This window comes from Aphidius gifuensis, linkage group LG5 (assembly GCF_014905175.1).
Source record: "Aphidius gifuensis isolate YNYX2018 linkage group LG5, ASM1490517v1, whole genome shotgun sequence".
Taxonomy (NCBI): Eukaryota; Metazoa; Arthropoda; class Insecta; order Hymenoptera; family Braconidae; genus Aphidius; species Aphidius gifuensis.
The window spans coordinates 919,474-939,996 of NC_057792.1; the positions used below are offsets into that span (position 1 = coordinate 919,474).

Consider the following 20,523-nt stretch of genomic DNA (forward strand, 5'->3'; position numbering starts at 1 on the left):
AATTTTAAAATTTAAATCATGATATTTTGAAATATAGTAAAACCTTTCGATTTATTATTTTTTTTTTTTTATGTACTGGTTATTATTTTTTTTCCTTTTTTTTTTTTGGAATTACAAATAAGTGTATTCGAAAATTGACCTATTCGTAATAAAAAAAATTTTTAAATTCATATTTTCATGATAAAATACCGGAACTTAAAAATATTTTTATTAAAAATGAATTATATTTTAAGGAAGTACCTTGAGATTAAAATAAGTTAAAAAAAAAAAAATAATAAAATTTAATTTTTTATGACCTTTAATAAAATATATTAAAATAAAAAAATTTATTTTTTTTTAAATAAATGATATTATTTATAATATTTCATTGAGCAATAAATATAGGTGAAAGTAATTCTCATGATTTTTAATAACTAGTTTAAAAAAATAAATAAAAAAATAATAATCATTAAACCAATTAGCAAAATCAACAGTCAAAAGAATATATGATTATTTTTTAAATTTTTTATTAATTTAGTGATTGATGAAAAATAATCAATATAATAAATTCCATGACATTTTACGTAATTAAATATTTATCTGGGATACTGCTAAATACTGTGATGTAATTTACAATAAACAAAATTAATTTTTTTTATTTTTAAAACACGCATGTCTAACGTCCGGCACCATCGAATTTCTCCAATGACAACTTTCTTTCTTTACATGTTGTATCACGCAATGAACCACAGTCAAAGTATTCACCTTCAGTCTTAAACCAAGTGTCCAACAAAACACCAATAAGACACACCTCTTTAAAAGTTTCAAAAAAGGAAAAAAACAAATTTATAATTACATAAATCCACAATTCCAATTTTTGCAATTTAATATTTTTTCTCCATTTTTTTTTATCGTAATAATTGATTGATAATTTTTTTTTTTTTTTTTAGTATTATTATTTATTTATTTAAATACTGGTTTTTAAGTTTATCAAGTGGTTTTTAAATTGTGATTTAAATTGTACAGTGAAATGGTGAAATAGTGAAACAAAAAGCCCGAAAAAATTTTTTTTTTTTTTATTTTTTAATATTTAATTTTTCTCTGGTAAGACAAACAAGTATTGACATTGAAATGAGAAAAAAAAATTTACGCAATAATTGTAATTAAAAAAAATTGCAATCCAACGAGGTTGCAGGTTTATAAAATGCTTCGAAAGTCAAGTATAAACTTGGCTTTCGCTGTTGAACCCTTTCATGTTATTTAGCTCCCACTTTGTCTCTAAATCATCGACTCCCATCATCACAATAATTTTAATATTCATTATTATTATTATTTTTTTTTTATTTCGCAAATACTTTTCGACATTCTGGAAAGTTACCTGGCGAGTTTAAAATTAATTCAAATAAGCTACAGTTTTCCTCACAACGTGGCACCACAGTTCAGTATATTTAACTTCCTCATTTTTATTTTTCAAATAACTTTTTTTCTAATGAACAAAAAAAAAAATAACTTGCATTGATTAAATTACAAAATAATTTATTTTGTCTTATTTTCATTTACATAATAAAAATTAAAATATAGACAATAGATTTTTTTTAAATCTATTATTTATTTTTTATAAAATAATGTAATAGTCAATTTGAATTGTTATTCTCGAAAAGAAATAAATGCTGAATTAATTTTTTTTTTTTATTTCAAGTAAATTGTTTTATATTTTTTTTTATTTTTTCGTGATTGTGAAATTTATTGCAAGTCGGAAATTTAATGGATCGAGGGTAGTCCTTGATCCTTTCTATTCGGGGATCCGTGAGTCGAATTAAATGCGTTTAAGCTCGAATTTATATATTATCTCAACAATTATTTCACAATTTTTTTAATACTATAAAAACACAAATTTTATTTATAGATAAATAATATTACTGTAATAAAAAATTAATCATATTATCTTAAACTCATTGTTTTTTTATTCACTGAACACAATGTTGTCACATGAAAATTACAGAAAATTTACATAATACATTTACGTGTAACAAAATTGATAGATAGTTATTCCAACAACTTAAACGATAATAAATAAAATAGAAAAAAAAAAAATAGATAATAATATTAATCATGGAAATAACTGTTTTATGGAAATTAAATAAAATAAAAAACTAGATGAATATATAATTATTGATTGCGAAATAGTTATAGATCAATTAGACCTAATAAAATCCCACTTCAATGTCAAATTAATTAGACTAATAATTATTAACAATAATTAATAATAATTTCCAAAAAAAATTACTTCAATTGATGCTCAATATTTTGTAGTAATTAAAATTTTAGCGAATTGAAAATTTAGCTTACAGATAATTGATCCCCAAACAATGTAATTAATTATCAGGTAAAAAAAAAAGTCGTAAAGAGATCAAAGTATCAAATGCCAAAGGCATGAATCATTATTGATGTAAAAAAAAAATTCCCCACCCTTATTGTAAGTTGAAAAATTATTAAAAGGCTTCGCTACGTGTCGCGATATCATCACTTCATCATCAGCAACTTTGGATGATCCATCTTAAAATTAAATAAATATTTTTTGATAAATAAATTACAGATAAATTTTATTTGAACATCACTAAATTAAACTAACAATATATTAAAAAGTTATATTTTTATATATTTACCTTCTTGACTTTTTTCCCCCTCAATCAACAATCTTACCAAGCATTTTTCAACGATATCCATTCGGTCTTACAGTTGTCTGTGAGCCACAAACGAGTCTCGCATCTCGACCTGTACGCATCTAAGTCTCCAACAATACTTATAAAATCATTAAACAAATTTTAAAAATTATCTAATTCATCATTATCAAAAAATTACGTAAGTAAAATTATTATTTACAAATTTATCATTATATAAAAAAAATATAAATTAATTACAGTCATTATTTTTTAATAAAATATCCTTTCACTCTGTTTGATCTCATAAACAATTTTACTTGGATCTACATAATAAATATACATTTTTTTAAATTAAATTAAATAATCAAAAAATAATGTTATTTAAATTTGTTTTTTAATTTTTTTTTTTACAGATATTTTAATAATTAAAAATGAATTTTATTTGGATTATTTGTGGATTTATGCTCTTGGAATTTGTTGGATCAAGTCCAATTGTTAAACGTGATGTTCAGGATAAATCTTCCATTAATGAGGTAAGAAATTACATAATATAATTTAAATTTTTTTAAATTAAAATTTGTATATATTAAGTGCTGCTTTTACTCGTAATCATACTGCTACTTTTTTTTTTTTTTTTTTTTAAATAAATAAATGAGAAAATTAATAAAAAAAAAAAAAGAGAATTAAAACTTGTGTGGCTAAAGAGGAATTCAAGAAGTCGCTGGATATACAAGTTGTCGAGAGTGAAAGTATCCGGGCTGCATTGGGTCCAGTTGTTTCAAACTAAGACACGTTTTCTTGTCTCTGGGTATTTTAAATCGTCCACGTGGTTTACCACTCTGTCGATAAATAAATTAACAAACACAAAATTATTTAAATTTTCCATATTAATTAATTTATTAGTTGAAAAATTTAATTACAAATCATCTCGGCATTTGAAATTATTATTTATATTTTTTATTTTTATTTTCATCCTACAATTTTTAATAATTATCGCAATTATTTTTTATTTAATTATTAAAAATTTGTAGTTTATGAATTTATTTAAATTGATAATTGACAAATTATGTGATTGATGATATTTACGTGATTATTGTGATAATTAATTCGTATTATGTAGAATTTATAAAATATAACAAAAAAATAGTGAGTGGTGATTTTGTGTCAAGGCGATTTTCATCGATTTATAAATGGTAATAAAATATATATATAAATCGATTGATATTAATTAATCACAATGATAAAAAATAAAAAAAGTTAAGTTATTCATACACACACACAATTCACGCGATACATTTTATTTATATTTTTTTTTTTAAATGCTTTGTTCAAATTGTCTTATGAATTATTTAAAAAAAAAAAAAAAAAGTTGCACGGTTTTTTGACACCAAAATATTGCAATAATTAAATTTGTTTAATTTTTTTTTCTCAACAATTATTTGCGTATTGTGTATTTTATTAATATAAAATTTTTATTACAGATATTAGTGTTGGAAAATGATCCAGATGAATCACTTGTCGAAGAAAAACACGGTGAAAGAGAAAAACGTAAAATTGGAATAATAAAGCTTGGTGTTACAAATGGAATAATAAATTTTGTATTTGGTGTAAGTAGATGATAGATGAATCAATATTTAATAAATATAATTTGCAAGAGTTTAATAATAATTTGTGTTATATTATTTACAGAAACTTGATGCATTTTTAGATGCAAAAACAAAAGCAATTGGTGTATTGGATCAATCGAATAAAGCTAAAAATGCAATATACGGAATTGACAATACATCATCCGCGACAAATGCATTTTTAACTGATATAATTGGTAAAAAAATTCAAGCTGGTACTGCATCAATTGGACCATTGATAAATAGTGCAACAACATTTATATCAGCAAGTGGACAAGGTCTTGTTGGTGCAATAACATCTAAATTTGCTCCACTAAGTGCATTGTCTGGTGGTCTCTCCCAAGGTAACACAAAAAAATAACAAATAAAATTACCAATTAAACATCTATAAATAAAATTTAATTATTCATAAAAATAAAAAATAGAACAAGTTAATGATGAGTTTAATTTTCAGGCTCCGGTGGTGGATCACATGGTAGCGGTGGTGGTGGATCAGGAGGTGGATCAGGAGGAAGTGCTGGTGGTGTTTTAAATATAATAACAAGTTTAAGTGGTAGCAGTGGTGGTCTTAGTGGAGGATCAAGTGGTGGAAATAATAACAACAATGACGATGATGATGATGATGATGATCATCCAAGTCCACCTGGTACACTTCCACCAATTGGAAATCCCGGTGGATCTTATGGAAATCATGGATCATTTGGTGGTGGGGTAGGATATTGAGTTTAATTCAAAAAAAAATACTCAATTTTAAAATCAGATAATATATATTTGAAAATAACAAGAGATAATTCAAAAATATATTCGAAAAATTTAATCAAAATTGTTATTTCAATATCAAAATAGGCGCTGAGGTATTTTTTAAATTTTTTTAAATGGTGGTTGTTATTTTTATCACCGTTAATTGTTTGATAATTATTTTTTTTATTAATTTTTCGATCATCGTGATCATACAGACAAGAAAATTCAAGTGTACTAATAAAAAACAAATCTTTTTATTTAAAAAAATAACAAAAAAATAATCAAAAATTAGATTAATTTTTAAATAAAAAGATTGCGTTTTTTAATTCTTGTTTATTTTTGTAATATTAATTTTCTAAATTTTATTTTTTTGCACTATTATTTTTTTGTTATCATTTTTAAGCACTGTAATTGTACTTAATTTGTTTATTAATATTTTTTTAATTTTCATTGACGAAAAGCTGTATTTACCTTGAAAAGATTTATGAATTTTTTGTTTGTTATTATTTGTTTTTTTTTTTTTTTGTGGTAAGTGGAGCTTTGACTGTCGCACAAACATACATGCATCCACTTTTGTACATTGTAAATAGGATCTTTGTGTATACACTCATCAATATAAATGTTTTTTTTATTTACTCATTAAATATTGTGATTATTAAATGAAAAATCAATGGTGGTATTTTGAAATAAATTTTTTTCAGGCCTCTATTACATAATTTTGTTGTTATTAATTTTTTTCTTTCTTATTTAAATATTTACTCTTTTTTTTTATGCACACATTATTTTATTTGGAGATATTCCTGTACCTGATCGTTATCCATTCTCTTCCAACGCAAAGTATTCTCTAACGAACACAAATATATTTAATATTTTTTAACTGTTTTTTTAACTTACATATTATGCAAATTAAAATTGTATTTTCTTTCATTTAAATTATTATTTAGTAATTATCAGTAGCCCCTGGCTTTCTATTTCGGCCATGAACTCAACACCTCATCAGTTTTTTTATTTTATTTTTTCTTTATCAATATAATATTAAAAATAGCTTTAAAAATAAAAATTAACTTTCAAAAACAATATTTTAATCATCTATTAAAACTCAAATATATTATTTAAAAAATAAATAAATAAAATTGAATATTATTTAAAACTGATGCTTTTTTAAATTATTGATAATTAAAAAAAAGCTGCAAGACTGTAATAATTAATCTATAAATTTAATAATTAGAAAAATGTTTGATTTGAAAAAATATTTGCAGTTGTATTTTGATTGATTTGTGCAGATATCAGCGACAACTGAAGACATTCCCGAATTTGACCGGAAAAAAGTGTCTCTAGATATTCCTCCTCAAGCAATTGGCGGTGGATTTACTCTCGTTACATCAATCAGTAAAATTATAAGTAAAATAATTCTCGTAAGTATTTATTATAAATGTATATTGTCTATCAAATTTATAATAATAATAATAATTTATATTTTTATTAAATAGAACTCAGCTCACCGAACTGAAAGTGTCCTTGAGGTGTTTAAGCCAATATTCAGAGGAGCTTTTGCAATAAAAGGACTACCCTCTGACAGGGTTAAATAATTAACAAAAAACAACAATTCGCAAAAATTATTCCAACTGCACCCTGGCTTTTCTCCAACCTTTCTCCACCCTTTCTCCAACTTTTCTCTAACCTTTCTCCACCTAAAACTTATTCCGTATGTATTAATATGTTCACACTTTATTTGTCACCTTATAGTCACCTTGACACAGTCTCGTACAAAGGAATGTATGAAAATGCTGTGCATTAAAACCGTAGCATTTCATCTCAAATTTGAGTTATAGTAATGGAAATTTTTTTCAACTATATTTTGTTTCCAAATGTGCATGTTAATTGATCTCAGGTCAAAAAGGATAGTATTAAATAAATTAAAATTTTTTAATCATGGTGCCATGTGATTTATGTATTTGTTTATGTATTTGAAAGATGTATTTGTTTAATTAATTGTTTTTTATAAAATATTTTTTTTCTTTTTATATTTGGTACGTGGACATTTGTTTAATTAATTGTTTTTTATAAAATATTTTTTTTCTTTTTATATTTGGTACGTGGACATTTTAAATGAAAAAGATAAAAGAATATAAAAAATTCTGGGAAATAAAAAGACATAAATAGAAATAAAGTTAGATATTATTTTAATAATCAACTACAAATATTAAGAAAAGTATAATTCAAACAAAATATATATAAAATTTAAATGATTTTTTAATCATCTAACATGTGATCGACGCATGACGCTGCTATCATAGTCTGGAGGTCAAAATGATTTTTTAATTAAATACATAAAAGAAATCAAAAACTAATAATAGGTATCTCAATTAAAACTAAAAATGTTGAACTTTTTGCAGTTGAATTAATCTTATTGATTGAGTTGTTGTTCATCAATCAGTCGTATTCTAACTACCATTATTGAAAACATTAATATTTTTTTTTATAAAAAAACTTCTTCAAGATCAAAATTTAGAAATAAAACTAGAATTAGACATAATCGTTGACTCAGTAAGTAAATATCGTTGCTTTTTTAAATTAAGTATAATTATGGTGTTTTTTTTTTTTTTCTTTCTTTCTTTCTTTTAAACTTTTTTAATTTACATTATTTATTTATTTTTTTTTTAATAATACCTCAATTAATTTCACTTGAATGAAAAACTAGTTGATTTTTTGTGTGTAAACAATATTTTTTAGTTAATCCATCAGTCGTCTTCCAACTATCAAATAGTTCTAACATCATCATTAAAAAGACTAAATAATATTTATTTTTTATAATAATAACCTTCATTAAATATTAAAAATTATTATACAGTAATATAAAATTAATTTATTATATCAGTACGACTAAAAAGAAATTAAAAAAAAGAAATTAATAATTAGAAATAAACTTCGTTGATTTGGTGAGTAAATATCGTTGGTCTTTTTTAATACTAATTATTGTCATAGAGTGATTCATGAATTTATAGAAAAAAAATAATATTTTTGAGTAAATTTAATAATTGCAGATTCATGATTAATTAATTATTTTTTTATTTGAAATTTTTTAATTTACATTATTCTCAATTAAATCACAAGTTAGGTGATTTTTTTTATATATTATTGTGCACCGTTATCCAATGTATAAACAACATTTTTATTTATTTTTTTTTTTTTTGCTTTTTGATTATAGAGACCGTCATTGAAGCCAGCCCCAGTCCTGAACCATGGAGGAGCCCGATCAACACTGCTGGGCAGATATAGAGCACACGTGAAGAAGCAAATGAGATTAAATAAAAAAAGAAGTTGAAGAATCATGGTCAAATATAAACGTAATCAATATAAATAATACTTTTTCATATAACTTGATACTGCAAAAAATAATGTCAAAATGGTGATTAAATCAGCAACACCTGCTTAAATCAGCTTCCAAACCAATCACAGCAAAATACAATTTGAACAAACAATCCCTATGAGATTGAGAACTTAATAATATTATTTTTTATAAATGTTTTTTCTTGGGTTGTGCTTTATTAAGATGTTTCCTATTTGAACTTGTTTATTGGGTATGGGTAGTGAACGCCGACCTATTGTGATTTCTGGGTTGTAAAAAGATGTATTTTAATTTTTAATTATGTGCAAAAATCAGTGACAGCTGAACTAGACATTCCTGAGTTTGACCGGAAAAAAGTGTCTTCAGCTAGTCCTCCTGAAGAAATTGGCGGTGGATTTACGCGTCTATAAAAATGGTTCTTTTGTTTGATCGTATTAACGTATGATGAAAGTTTTTGTGTGTTGGCTGGATCCACAATGATGGTTCTCCTGTCTGGTCATTGTATTTTTATTTAAAGGTAATTTTGAAGGAATTTTTCAAAATCTACAACCGTTGAAAAAAAATACGATGCCCAGACAGGTGGAGTATCATTGTAGGCCCAGACGAACACTTTCAAGAAAAAAATTTTAAAACAAATGTTATTAAGTCCTCAATGGTATAGGGAATTTTATGGTGCTGAAATCGTTTTGTTAAAAGCCATAGTATAAAATTAGATGGAATAATTTTTAGAAAAAAAAAAAAATTTATCAATGGGAATTTGGTAACAACATATTATTAATTCAATGAATAAAATAAATCATGTAGTTTTATAAATACTTGACTGCACTTGAGTAGTGAAAACTTTATACTGAGAAGATTCAGATTTTTTTATTCGCAGATAAATAATTAGTTAACATAAGTGTCGTATAGTCTAATCCAATTGTAATTCTGAAAATAAAAAAATATGAGTCATCATTTGTGAGTGAGAAATTCGTTTAAATATTGAAGAGTGCCCAATATAAGTTGATTTGATCAGATGTTGCTTTTTTTATCACCATTTTAACAGTATTTTCTGCAGTATCAAGTGAAAGAAAAAATATTATTTGCAATTGAGCTATATGTTAAGCTAAATCACAATGTATTCCTACTTTATCTTCTTTTTTTATTTAAAAAAAAAAATTGTTAATAATTATTATGTATAAGACCTTGACATATCTTATTATATAATTAATACCAACAAAATTAATAAACAAAATATTGTACTATAAATAAAAAATTTGACATAATAAAATATTATGCAAAATTTATACCCATATTACAAAATATACTACAATAGAATGAAAATAATCCTGGAGAAAAATTGTATCACTGTTTCAACTGCAAATTGTTAATAAAAAAATTGAAAAAAATATAAATTAATTTGTCTTTTGATTTTATGGTTCAATAATAGTTATTCAGTATAAAATTATTTTTACAGGAAAGTTGATCTCTAGTCAGAAAATCTTGGTAATTTTTTTTAAGATGAAAAATCCCAAAGAATGATCTTCACGATTAGAAATTTTCCCATCTAAAATTATAAATTTTCTCTTGTATTCTAGTACGAAATCATTTTGTTTGAATATATATTAAACATCAATCATAATAAAGAAATTAAAATGAAATTTGCATCTTATATCTTAATTAATTAAACAATATTAAATTTAATATGGCTTTTATATAAAAATAAATGAATGAAGAACCTGTGCCCCACCGCTGTTTTTTTCTTTGAATGAACAAGGTCACCCCATGAAGAACGGTTGAAAAAAAAAAGAAACTATTTGCAACCATCCCTACCAAACATGTTCCACCCTCGGTCAGAAATTGGATTGGAAAGAAAATTTCTTTGAGTTTGTACCAACACACCAAGGGAAAGAAAAACCTACGTCTTAAATTTCTTTTCAGTGTAAAATTGTCAATACTCGAGTGTGGTCACGTTATTCTGAGTCTACATTATTTTATTTTTTTTTACTAAATATATATTTGTTTAAATAAATAATGAGTTGTGAATAAATTGCAGTTACATAAATTACAAATTATTTTTTTTTTAATTGAGCCAATTTTTATAATATGGCGTTTGGAAAAATAATTGTGATGCTTGCCATCATTGTCTCAAGTAAACCACCAATTCATTCATTATTTTATATACATTATGTTATTTGTTCAATGCAATGTAACATTATTAAACCATCATTACTCGGTTGTAAAACAACATTTTCTATTTTTTCTCTCTTTAATTTTTAATTTCAGTAACAGTCAGTGGAAAAGCTTCAGAAGATGATGGCGAACGCTATCAAGGAACTATGAATGAAAAATTGCAGGCATTCCTTCGCGATATTGACATAATTAAAAAAGAAGTAAAAGAAGTCTTTAAAGTATTAGACACTATGTATGAAGATTATCAGACTTGGAACAAAGATTTCTACGTTATTGGTTCCGTTCATATTTTAAAGGAACAAACGGATCATTATTGGATTAAGTATTTCATGGGTCATTTTGATGTTTTGACAGAAGCAGATTTAAAAAATATATTTTATATACATCTTTTACGAGAAATAAAAAAACAAAGAGCATTTGATTATTATAATAAAGACAAGATTGACGATATGATAAATCGTTTAGAACAATTGGATCCAAATAAAATTCAAAAACCATCATGGTGGACTTCTTTAGGATAGTGGCTCAATGTCCTTTAATTATAAAAATGTGTATTCTATATTTTTTATCAATGTCCAACCATGAATCTACTGGACAAACCACCGCATTTACCATTTAAAAATTTGTCATTCATATAAAAATTGCTAAATAAAAAAATAATGATAAAAATATTTATAGAATAATTTAAATTTTTAAATACACAGTTCATTATTGCATCAACTAATTATTTACCTGAATAAAATTATGTTGTTTTCAGCTCAGGTAGAAATTTGAAAAAGTAGAAAGTAAACCACCCCTACGGAGAAACTGGCTGTTTTCTCTTCAATAGAAAAACAAGGTTTAACCTTGGTTTGATTTTCTATTTAAAAAAAATTTCTCTGGATTTCTATTGACCCACAAAATTAGCACAGCAAAGGAAGAAACAACCCGAATCTCCTTAGTACACTCAGTATAAAATTGTCACTACTCGAGTGTAGTCAAGTTTCTCTAAAACTACATTATTTAAATTTTTTTTTAATAAATAATTACTTGTGAATAAATTGCAATTACATAAATTATAAGTTATTTTTTCTTTGCATTCAGCCAATTTTATAACATGGCTTTTGAAAAAATAATTGTGATGCTTGCCATCATTGCCTCAAGTGGTATTATTGAAGGTATTGTGGACTTTATGAATTATTTAATTATATCAAACCTTAATGATTTAAAAATATTAATCCTTGTAAACCACCAATTCATTTATTATTTTATAGACATTCCATTATTTTTTTTTTAAACACATTATTAGACCATCATTATTTGGTTTCAAAACAACATTTTCTATTTTTCTTTCTTTAATTTTTTATTTCAGTAACAGCCAGTGGACAGGATTCTCAAGATTATTCCGCACCTAACAAAGGAAATATGACAGCAAAATTGATCAAATTAAAACGCGATTCTGCATTATTAAAAAAAGATATAGAATTAGCCTGGGCAGATCTAGACAAAGGCTATAAAAAGAATTATCCTGGTAACTTTGATGTGACACTCCCGTTGGTTTCGGATTTTATTGATTTTTTAAAGAGTCAACCAAATGTTATGTGGACTAACTTATTCATAGACCATTTTAATGATTTGACAGTAGCAGATTTACAAAATAATTTTTATCTGGATTTGATACAGGAAATCAAAAAAAATCGATTGTTTGGAGATTACTCTGAAGACGAGATTGACGATATCATTTATCGTTTAAAAGAAATGAGCCCGAAAAAAATTCAGGAATCATCATGGTGGTCTTATTTCGGATAGTGGCTCAATGTCCTTTAATTATTTAATAAAAATATTGTATATTGTAAAGTTTAATTATAATACATTTATTAATTAATTATTTAGCTAAATTCTCGGTCAGTTATGTTGCCATCTCGTAGAAATAAAAATCCGAATTCTATTTCCGATTTCAGGTAGAAATTTGTACCCCATAGAAAATACTTGTAAAAAAGGTAAACTATTGGCAACCACCCCTACTACCAAACTGACCATTTTTATAGACGAGTTTCACTCCCAGGTACGATATTGTATTAGAAAAAAATATCCTTGAATTTTTATAAAACTACAAAACTAACAAACCCAGGGCAAAAAAAAATAGACATCTTTTCTCAGTATAAAATTGTCTCTACCTGAGTGTAGTCACGTTTCTCTTCGACTACCTTATTTTTTTCTTAAATGTATTTATTTAAACAAATAATTATTCGTTAATAAATTGCACATATAAAAATTGATAATTTATAATATGGCTTTTGATAAATTGATTTTGATGCTTGTCATCGTTGCCTGGAGTGTTATTTTTGAAGGTATTATTATTGTATTTGCATCTAAATTTAATCATTTAAAATTTTAATTCTTGTAGAAAAACTTTTTGCTCATTTACATTTGCATAGTGCTAAAAATATTTTACATAGAATGACAAATAATCAAAAAATAAAAATTCATTCTAATTTTTAATATAAAATTTAATTAATTATGAAAATTATTTTTTTCACTAATTTATTTATTATTTTGAAAATTACATTATATTTTTTTATTGTATGCATTATTTAATCTTTATAATTCGACGTCACATTTTGTACTATTTTTTTTCTTATTTAATTTTTTATTCTAGCAACTGATATTGAAGCAGCTTCAATAATTAATGTCGAACCTGTCAAAAATGAAATGACAGAAAAACTGTTCGAAATAAGAAACGAGCAAGCCAAATTGAAAAAAGATGTAGATAAAGCCTGGCAAACATTGGATATTTTTTATGCAGATTATAACTCTACAGCCACGAGTTCGTTAATAGTGGATATCGTTGATGTTTTCAATGGTAAAACGAAAACGTGGATCGACTTATTAATCGGTCACTTCAAGATTTTGACAGTAAAAGATTTGCAAAATAAATTTTATATACATTTGCTAGAACGAATGAAAGCAATAAATATGTTAGGAACACACGATATATATGAAATTAATTATATCATTCAACGTTTGGAAACAATTTACACCTATCAAATTGATAACTGGTTGATTCCTATATTAATTTTTTTTCGCCATAGGCTAATATAAAAATTTATACTCCTTATTCTTAATTAATGTCCATCAACTTGAAAGTTGCAATAGAAAAATCAATTATTTATTTTAATTGCAAAAAAATAAAATGAAAAAAAAATAGCTGTTAAATATTAATTGTATGATATTTTTTAAAATTTTTCTGTTAAATATTCGTTTGAAATTTGAATATTTACCTTTTTTAATTGTAAAAATATTTTCACATGCTTCATATTAAATAAATTCATGTAATTGATTTTTATAAAATTTTTATTGTTATTAATTTTTATTTATAAAGGCAGTTCTCGGCAGAATTTTTCGTGTAAATAAATACGAATAATTCTCGTCATAACAGACGAAAAATAAATGTTCCCCGTGGGGAATGATTGGGAAAAAAAAGGACCTATCCCTACCAAACTAAATGTTTTCTCCTCGATTTCTATGAAATTGTAGAAAACCATAAAACTGCACTAAACTGACAAAAAGGACAGAAGAAAAACCTGAAGCCTCTGAACCCCTAAATTTCCTCAGTGTAGATTTTTTTCCATTCGAGCGTGGTTGAGTTTTTCTCAGACTAAATTATTTTATTTTTTTTTTTACTGAATATTAAATAAATAAATAACATGGCATTCAACAAAATGACTTTATGGCTTGTTATTATTGCTTCAAGTGTTATTTTTGAAGGTATTGTAGATTTTACAAATTAATTTAATTATTCGTTATGTTAATTGTATCTAAATTTGCAAATTAAAAATACTAATTCCTGTATTTTTTGGTTAATTGTTTTTTTGTTTTTGCATAGTGCTAAAATATTTTTCTATATAATGATAACAATGTCATTGACAAAAATAATCAAAAATATAAAATTAAATTATTCATACTATAATTCAGCTATATTTTTAAATCATAACTAAAAATTTTCTTTAGATTTTGATATAAAATTTACGTAAATTATTCAATTTTTTATTTTTCGCGGGATGACTATTATTTCTAAACTAAAATTTCTATTTTTATCTTGTTTTAAAATTTTTATTTTAGTAACCAGAGGAGCATCATTATCCAAAGCTGATTTTCTAGAAATATTTCAAGCAGATATGAGAGAATTTGCTGAAATAGAAAAACAAGCAGACATTCTCTGGGAGAGTTTAAATCACTTCTCTATTAATTATGAACAGAACCGCCGACATAATCCAGAACGTTGGATCGTCAACAATAAGTTAATGAATTTAAATGCTGGAATGATTGACTTACTAATTAATCGTATTGCGGATTTAAAAGTGGAAGATTTAAAAAATAAATTTTACATAAACTTGCTAAAACGGATGAAAAAAGAGAATATAACTGGAACAAGATTTGATTACGAAATTGATGAAATTATTTATCAGTTGGAAAAAAAATATGCAGACAGCATTGAGGAACCTGCATGGTGGATTAGAACTTTGCGTTGGCTCAATGTTTTATAATTATAACAATCGATATTTTTTATCAATGTTTAAAAGTTGAATAAAATTTCACTGTATCATTTAAACTACATGCAATTTGTTATTTTTTAAACCCACAATTGAACAATTTAATTTATTTATTTATTCATTTATTCTTTTATTTATTCATTTATTTATTCATTTATTAATATGATTACTAATTGATTAGTGTCCTGCGGCAGTAACCATTATAGGACACAATTTAATTATGATACATTTATTAATTAAAATGACACATTTATCAAGTAATTATTTACGTAAATAAAATTGTTGGTCAACTATGTTACTATGTCGTAGAAATAAAAAATAGAATTTAAATTCAGGTAGAACATTGTGCCCCATGGGAAATGTTTGTCGAAACCCAGTCTAACAAACTGGTTGTGCTGATTTCGCTAAACTTTTATAGTAACAAACAATGACACCCAGGGTTAGACATTGTATAGAAAAAAATATCTTTAAACTTTCAAAAAAAATACACCTGTTTTTAAGACAGGGATGAAAATTGAAAAACCGAGGGAAAGAAAACTCTGAATCTCCTGAATCTTCTCAGTATAAAAATTTCACCACTCGAGTAAAGACACGTTTTCCTAAATCCATTATTTAATTTTTTTTTTTTTAAATATTTGTTTAAGTGAATTGTTAATGAATCGCAGTTGAATATATAAATTAATAATTTTTTACTTTGGCCAATAATATGGCCTTTAATATAATAATTGTGGTGCTTGCCATCGTTGCCTCAATTGATATTTGTAAAGGTATTGTGGATTTTATAAATTAATAAATTAACGACTATAAAAATCTATGTAAATTTAATCATTTAAAATATTAACTCTAGTCATTTTCAATTAATAATTTTTTTGTTTCTTTAATTTTACATACTGCTGGTAAATAATAAATCTAAATCTAAATTTAAATTATAATTAATCATAAAATTAAAAATAAATTCCCCACTACAATTTTAAATTTTATTTTAAATATTAAATATGATTAATTATTATAATTATTACTCCGAAATTATTTTTATTGCATGCATTATTGGACCATCATTACTCGATTCCAAATTATGATTTTCTATTTTTTTTTTAGCATGCGTTTTTGGAAGAGAATGTCAAAAAATGAACATCACAGAAGTTGATGATCAAAAAATCACTGATCTTATAGCACTTACGGGCACCTTCAGTAACCTTATAGACACTTACTATACAAACTATCAGCAGCACAGATTAAATAATATTGAAAAGCACATCGTTAATAGTATGAAGAAATCAAAGGATTATACCTGGAGTAATCTAATAATCTATCGTGTGGAGGACTGTTCTTCAGAGAATTTAAATAATGAATTTTTTATAAAATTATTAAAAGAAATGAAAATTCAAAAAGAGCTTGGCAGTTTTTCTGAAGTCAGAGTTGACGAGATCATTGATTGTCTGGAACAAACTTACGCTCAAATTAATGAAACATCATGGTGGAGACGTTGGTTCCACATTCGGGTTTCTATCACAATCGGAAAAGAGGAAAAAGAAAATTCTACAGATGTAAATATCACTAGTACAATAACTATCAGGATATTTAAAAATAATATCTTAAAAATTAAATTTTAAATATTTTAACATTGTAATAATAAAAAATAAATATTTCATTTTAAATATAAATTAATTTTTTTCATTTATCATTCAAGAAAAATGTTAATTCTAAATTATAATTAATAAAAATATACTTTAATTAAAAAAATCTTTCTTTTATTTATCACATCTTGAATGTTGTTACCATCAAAATTTAAATACCAATTTAAAAAACAAAAAAAAACAATACAAGTATTTAATTTACGTCAAATGTAATTATTATATAATTTGTATAATTTTTTTTGTTAAATATAACTTGACTGTAATTGTTTAAATTACTTTATTTGTGTGTCGCCATCTGGTAGTGGTAGATCATAATCATGTTCAAATTGAGAAAGGTACCTGTTGGAAAATCGAGCAGTAAATAGTCAACAGTTGTTTGTGCTTTCCAATGGATGCAAAGAAAAAAAAACCCAAGGTAAATTAATATTTTAAAAAAATGATCTAATTTTTTTTTATTTGCCTAAATGACATATAAGTTTATAAACATTACGTGTTTTTAATTATTATTTCATGTGTTATTTGTTATATGTATGTAATAATTTTTTTTTTTTTTTATTTTTTACTTCAAGGACAAAGAGATCAGAGTGTTATTTAATCAAGGTGGGGACAGGTTGTTTAATACTTTTTTCGTTAAAAAAAATAAGAATAAAATGTTGATGACCTTGAAGGTTGAATGATACCATGGCCCTGCTAGCTCATCTTGCTAGTATCTTACTTGACGTCTGACATCTAAGATGCAGTTATTTATAAATAATTTTTTTTATCTATTTTTTAGCTAATTTAATTATTAATTTTTAGCATTAATATATTTATTTTTATTTAATAATTAATAGTTGTAAAATTATTTATCAATCATCATCTGGATTAGTCAATTTTGCAAAGGTAATTTATTTAAATTTGTTATTTTTATTTTTAAATTAATATTCATTCATTTTTATAGAATTTCTGGAATTATTTTTTATCTAGTGACATATCTAGATTTACTCTGACACTTTGAGGTAATTTTTTTATTTATTTTTCATATTTTTTAATTATTATTTCATGACGTAAAAATAAATCATTAGTATTATTGAAAGTTCCATGAATAAGTTACTTGTATGGTTTACAAAATCATTTAAAATTACATAATGAAAAAAAAAAAAATAAAATTTAACACACTTGTTTTTCCAAGAATTTAAAATTTTAATTTTTTTAAAAAACGATTATAATTTTTCTTTTGTTTATTGTTTTTCTGCATGTTGACCTCGTGTTCTAAATTTCACTTTTTTTTCTGTAATTTCTATTTCATTTTGTATATTAATTTTTCAAAAAATAATATATTTAATTTTTAAATATTGTTGTTTTATATTTCTAAATAATATTGTTATCAATTGTTGCTAAATATTAAAAATATTAAAAAATTTTTTTATCGAAATTTATTACTATATCGAAATTATTATGGCACGACTTTCATAATCGACTACATGAGTTCAAGCTGAGAAGAACATTCAAAAGAAAAGTAGTAAAAGTATTATGTAAATAAATTTTAACATACATATTTTTATTTCATAATATTTTTTTTCAATATTTTTCTTACCTTCAAATTTTAATAGACAATTTAATACTACTAAAAATTATTTAATAATAAAAAACAACAAAAAAAAAAATTCCATTATATATTGAATAACGTAAGAAGATAATAAAAAAATAAAAAAATAATTTTTCAAAGTCCGGTTTTATGTAAAAATATAAGGGTCATTATTTCGTAATATTTCATTCAGGATCTTGAGTTTGTCGTGATTCAGAAAATCAATTGCAAAACTGTTACAAGGATGACCAGAATATGAGTTCACCGATGGGGTCATCAATAAACATACTCAACAAAAAAATTAAAATATCTAAATATAATTCTAAATTAATTTTTTATTGTAAAATTTAATTAACATTTTTTTTATCATTAAAACTCGTTTTTTTCTTGTTAATTAATTAATTTATTCATTTTTCAAAAGAAAATTATTCAAGAAATTAATGATCATCATAAAATTCTTGTAAATAAATTTTAATTCCCCAACAAATAATAACAATGATAGAAAATTTTTTTAAATAAAAAATTGAATTGTTTAATTTAATAGAAACTTTCATAAACGACGTAATAAAATGATAATTTTTTTGGTCTCGTTTACGTGCATGTAATCACTCGTAATCAATGGAAATCCCGGTCGCGGAAATTTTACGGAAGTTGGGCATATAGAAAGTTAAAACTGCTGATCAATTGAATTAAAAATAAACAGTAAATACTAAAAACCCCTGGGCTCAACTATAATCTAACGAAAAAAAAAAATAAAATAAATAATTTGACAATACTCAATAATTATTATTAAATTAAAAAAATTAAATTAAATTCAAGATGGAATGACAACAATCAACATTTAATTTATAATTTTCTAAAATGATTATAAATTATATATTTTTTTTTCAATTACAATTAACAATTAAACTTTTTTTATTTATTTTTTTTTTCTATTAATTATTTCTACAAGTATTTCGTTGGATAAATTTATTTATTACTGTCATTTTAATTTTTTTCAGACATGGAGAAACTTGTTATTGTCATTTTAACATTTGGATTGTTTCTAATTTGTTCTGTTGGTTCAAATAAATCAACGAGATTTGTTAGACAAAGTGGACCAAATGACATTTATGCAACTGATTATTGGAATAGGTATTATTAATTTTTTTATGGTAAAAAAAGTTAAACAATTATTAGTGCACAAGTGTTTTTTAAATAATATTTCTCTTGTAGAAATTTAATTTTTAGGGCTGATGTTGAACAGCGAGAATTGGAGAAACAATTGAGAGAAGAAGATGAACTCATTAGAGTACTGAGAGATGATTCACTGCCAATTGATGCTGTCAAATGGGATTCTGTTGGTGACAGAGTTATTTCACGTGCAAATGTTACCGATGAAACTAAAAGAATCGTCAGACAAATTAAAAAACAACGACCTGGATTTTTTTGGACATTGTTTAGAGTTACATTTGAGGCAAGTTTTTTTTCACACATTGATTAGTATTTATTATTTAAATTGATGATTAAATTTTTAAATGTTAATTTGATGGTCTAATAAAAAAGTTTAATGATCATCAATTTTAAATATAATCTCAGTTTATTTAAATTATTTTTAAAAATTAATTCTACTTGTTGGTGATTTTATTAATTTTGTATTTGATGTTTCCTTTTAAATTCAATAATCAAAAAAAAATAATAAAATATATAAAATTACAGATAGAAATACTCAAATTAATTTCAATTAATTTCTAAATTTTACAGACTGTCAATGAAACAAAAGCAGCAATTCAACAAATAAGTGAAATTGTATCAAACAGCATATCACCAGAAACAACAACATCAAAGCTGCCATTAATGTCAAAAAAAACTTCAAGCAATGACACAATAAATTCAAATGGCACATCAACAGAAGCACCATTTACATTAACCCAAAGTGTGCTACAAACTCTAATCAGAAGAAATGTCAAAGGTCTAGTAAGACTATTCAATATCGAATGGAACGATGCAGTAAAAGTAAGAAACAAAAAAAATTAACAAACAATTATTCCAATCAACCCAAAATTATTAATTTACAATTTTTTCTCTTTTCAGCAATCGAAAAAAAATGTAAAACAATTTAAAAAAGAACTTGGAAAAAGTGTAGCACCATTTCTAGCTGATAATCCAAATATAAATTAAAAAAATATAAATTATATTCGAAAAATATTATATTGATTTTAAAAAATAATAAATATTACGTAACAAAATTACAAAATATCAAAGATGTATAGAAAATT

General features: G+C 24.1%; 2 protein-coding genes across 4 annotated transcripts; both read left to right on the forward strand.

Moving 5' to 3' along the window:
• The first annotated feature begins 898 nt into the window (after window positions 1–898).
• On the forward strand, window positions 899–6,945 carry LOC122856662. Its single transcript, XM_044158411.1, has 8 exons — window positions 899–1,083; window positions 2,719–2,841; window positions 3,056–3,175; window positions 4,124–4,249; window positions 4,332–4,611; window positions 4,722–4,978; window positions 6,292–6,423; window positions 6,499–6,945. Exons 3-8 carry the CDS (start codon window positions 3,074–3,076, stop codon window positions 6,595–6,597), a joined length of 996 nt encoding a protein of 331 aa, XP_044014346.1. The 5' UTR covers window positions 899–1,083; window positions 2,719–2,841; window positions 3,056–3,073; the 3' UTR covers window positions 6,598–6,945.
• A 10,097-nt stretch (window positions 6,946–17,042) lies between these two features.
• LOC122856664 lies at window positions 17,043–20,510 on the forward strand. 3 transcript variants are annotated; one of them, XM_044158414.1, is made up of 6 exons: window positions 17,043–17,113; window positions 17,268–17,298; window positions 19,267–19,399; window positions 19,481–19,721; window positions 20,009–20,260; window positions 20,339–20,510. In XM_044158414.1, the coding sequence occupies exons 1-6, from the start codon at window positions 17,087–17,089 to the stop codon at window positions 20,423–20,425; spliced, it is 771 nt and encodes a 256-aa protein (XP_044014349.1). In that variant the 5' UTR covers window positions 17,043–17,086; the 3' UTR covers window positions 20,426–20,510. The 3 variants fall into 3 exon arrangements, with proteins under 3 accessions (XP_044014349.1, XP_044014351.1, XP_044014352.1); XM_044158416.1 differs by lacking the exons at window positions 17,043–17,113; window positions 17,268–17,298 and adding exons at window positions 17,457–17,580; window positions 17,639–17,696; XM_044158417.1 differs by lacking the exons at window positions 17,043–17,113; window positions 17,268–17,298 and adding an exon at window positions 17,460–17,580.
• Window positions 20,511–20,523: the final 13 nt, after the last annotated feature.

What these genes read in the sequence shown, in the direction of transcription:
- LOC122856662 (XM_044158411.1), top strand. Translation starts at nt 3,074, where the DNA reads ATGAATTTTATTTGGATTATTTGTGGATTTATGCTCTTGGAATTTGTT. An exon ending in TAATAAATTTTGTATTTGGT is followed by an intron (nt 4,250 to 4,331) that starts GTAAGTAGATGA and finishes TATTATTTACAG; the next exon opens with AAACTTGATGCATTTTTAGA. An exon ending in TTATAAGTAAAATAATTCTC is followed by an intron (nt 6,424 to 6,498) that starts GTAAGTATTTAT and finishes TTTATTAAATAG; the next exon opens with AACTCAGCTCACCGAACTGA.
- LOC122856664 (XM_044158414.1), top strand. Translation starts at nt 17,087, where the DNA reads ATGGATGCAAAGAAAAAAAAACCCAAG. An exon ending in CAAAGAAAAAAAAACCCAAG is followed by an intron (nt 17,114 to 17,267) that starts GTAAATTAATAT and finishes TTTTACTTCAAG; the next exon opens with GACAAAGAGATCAGAGTGTT. An exon ending in GCAACTGATTATTGGAATAG is followed by an intron (nt 19,400 to 19,480) that starts GTATTATTAATT and finishes TTTCTCTTGTAG; the next exon opens with AAATTTAATTTTTAGGGCTG.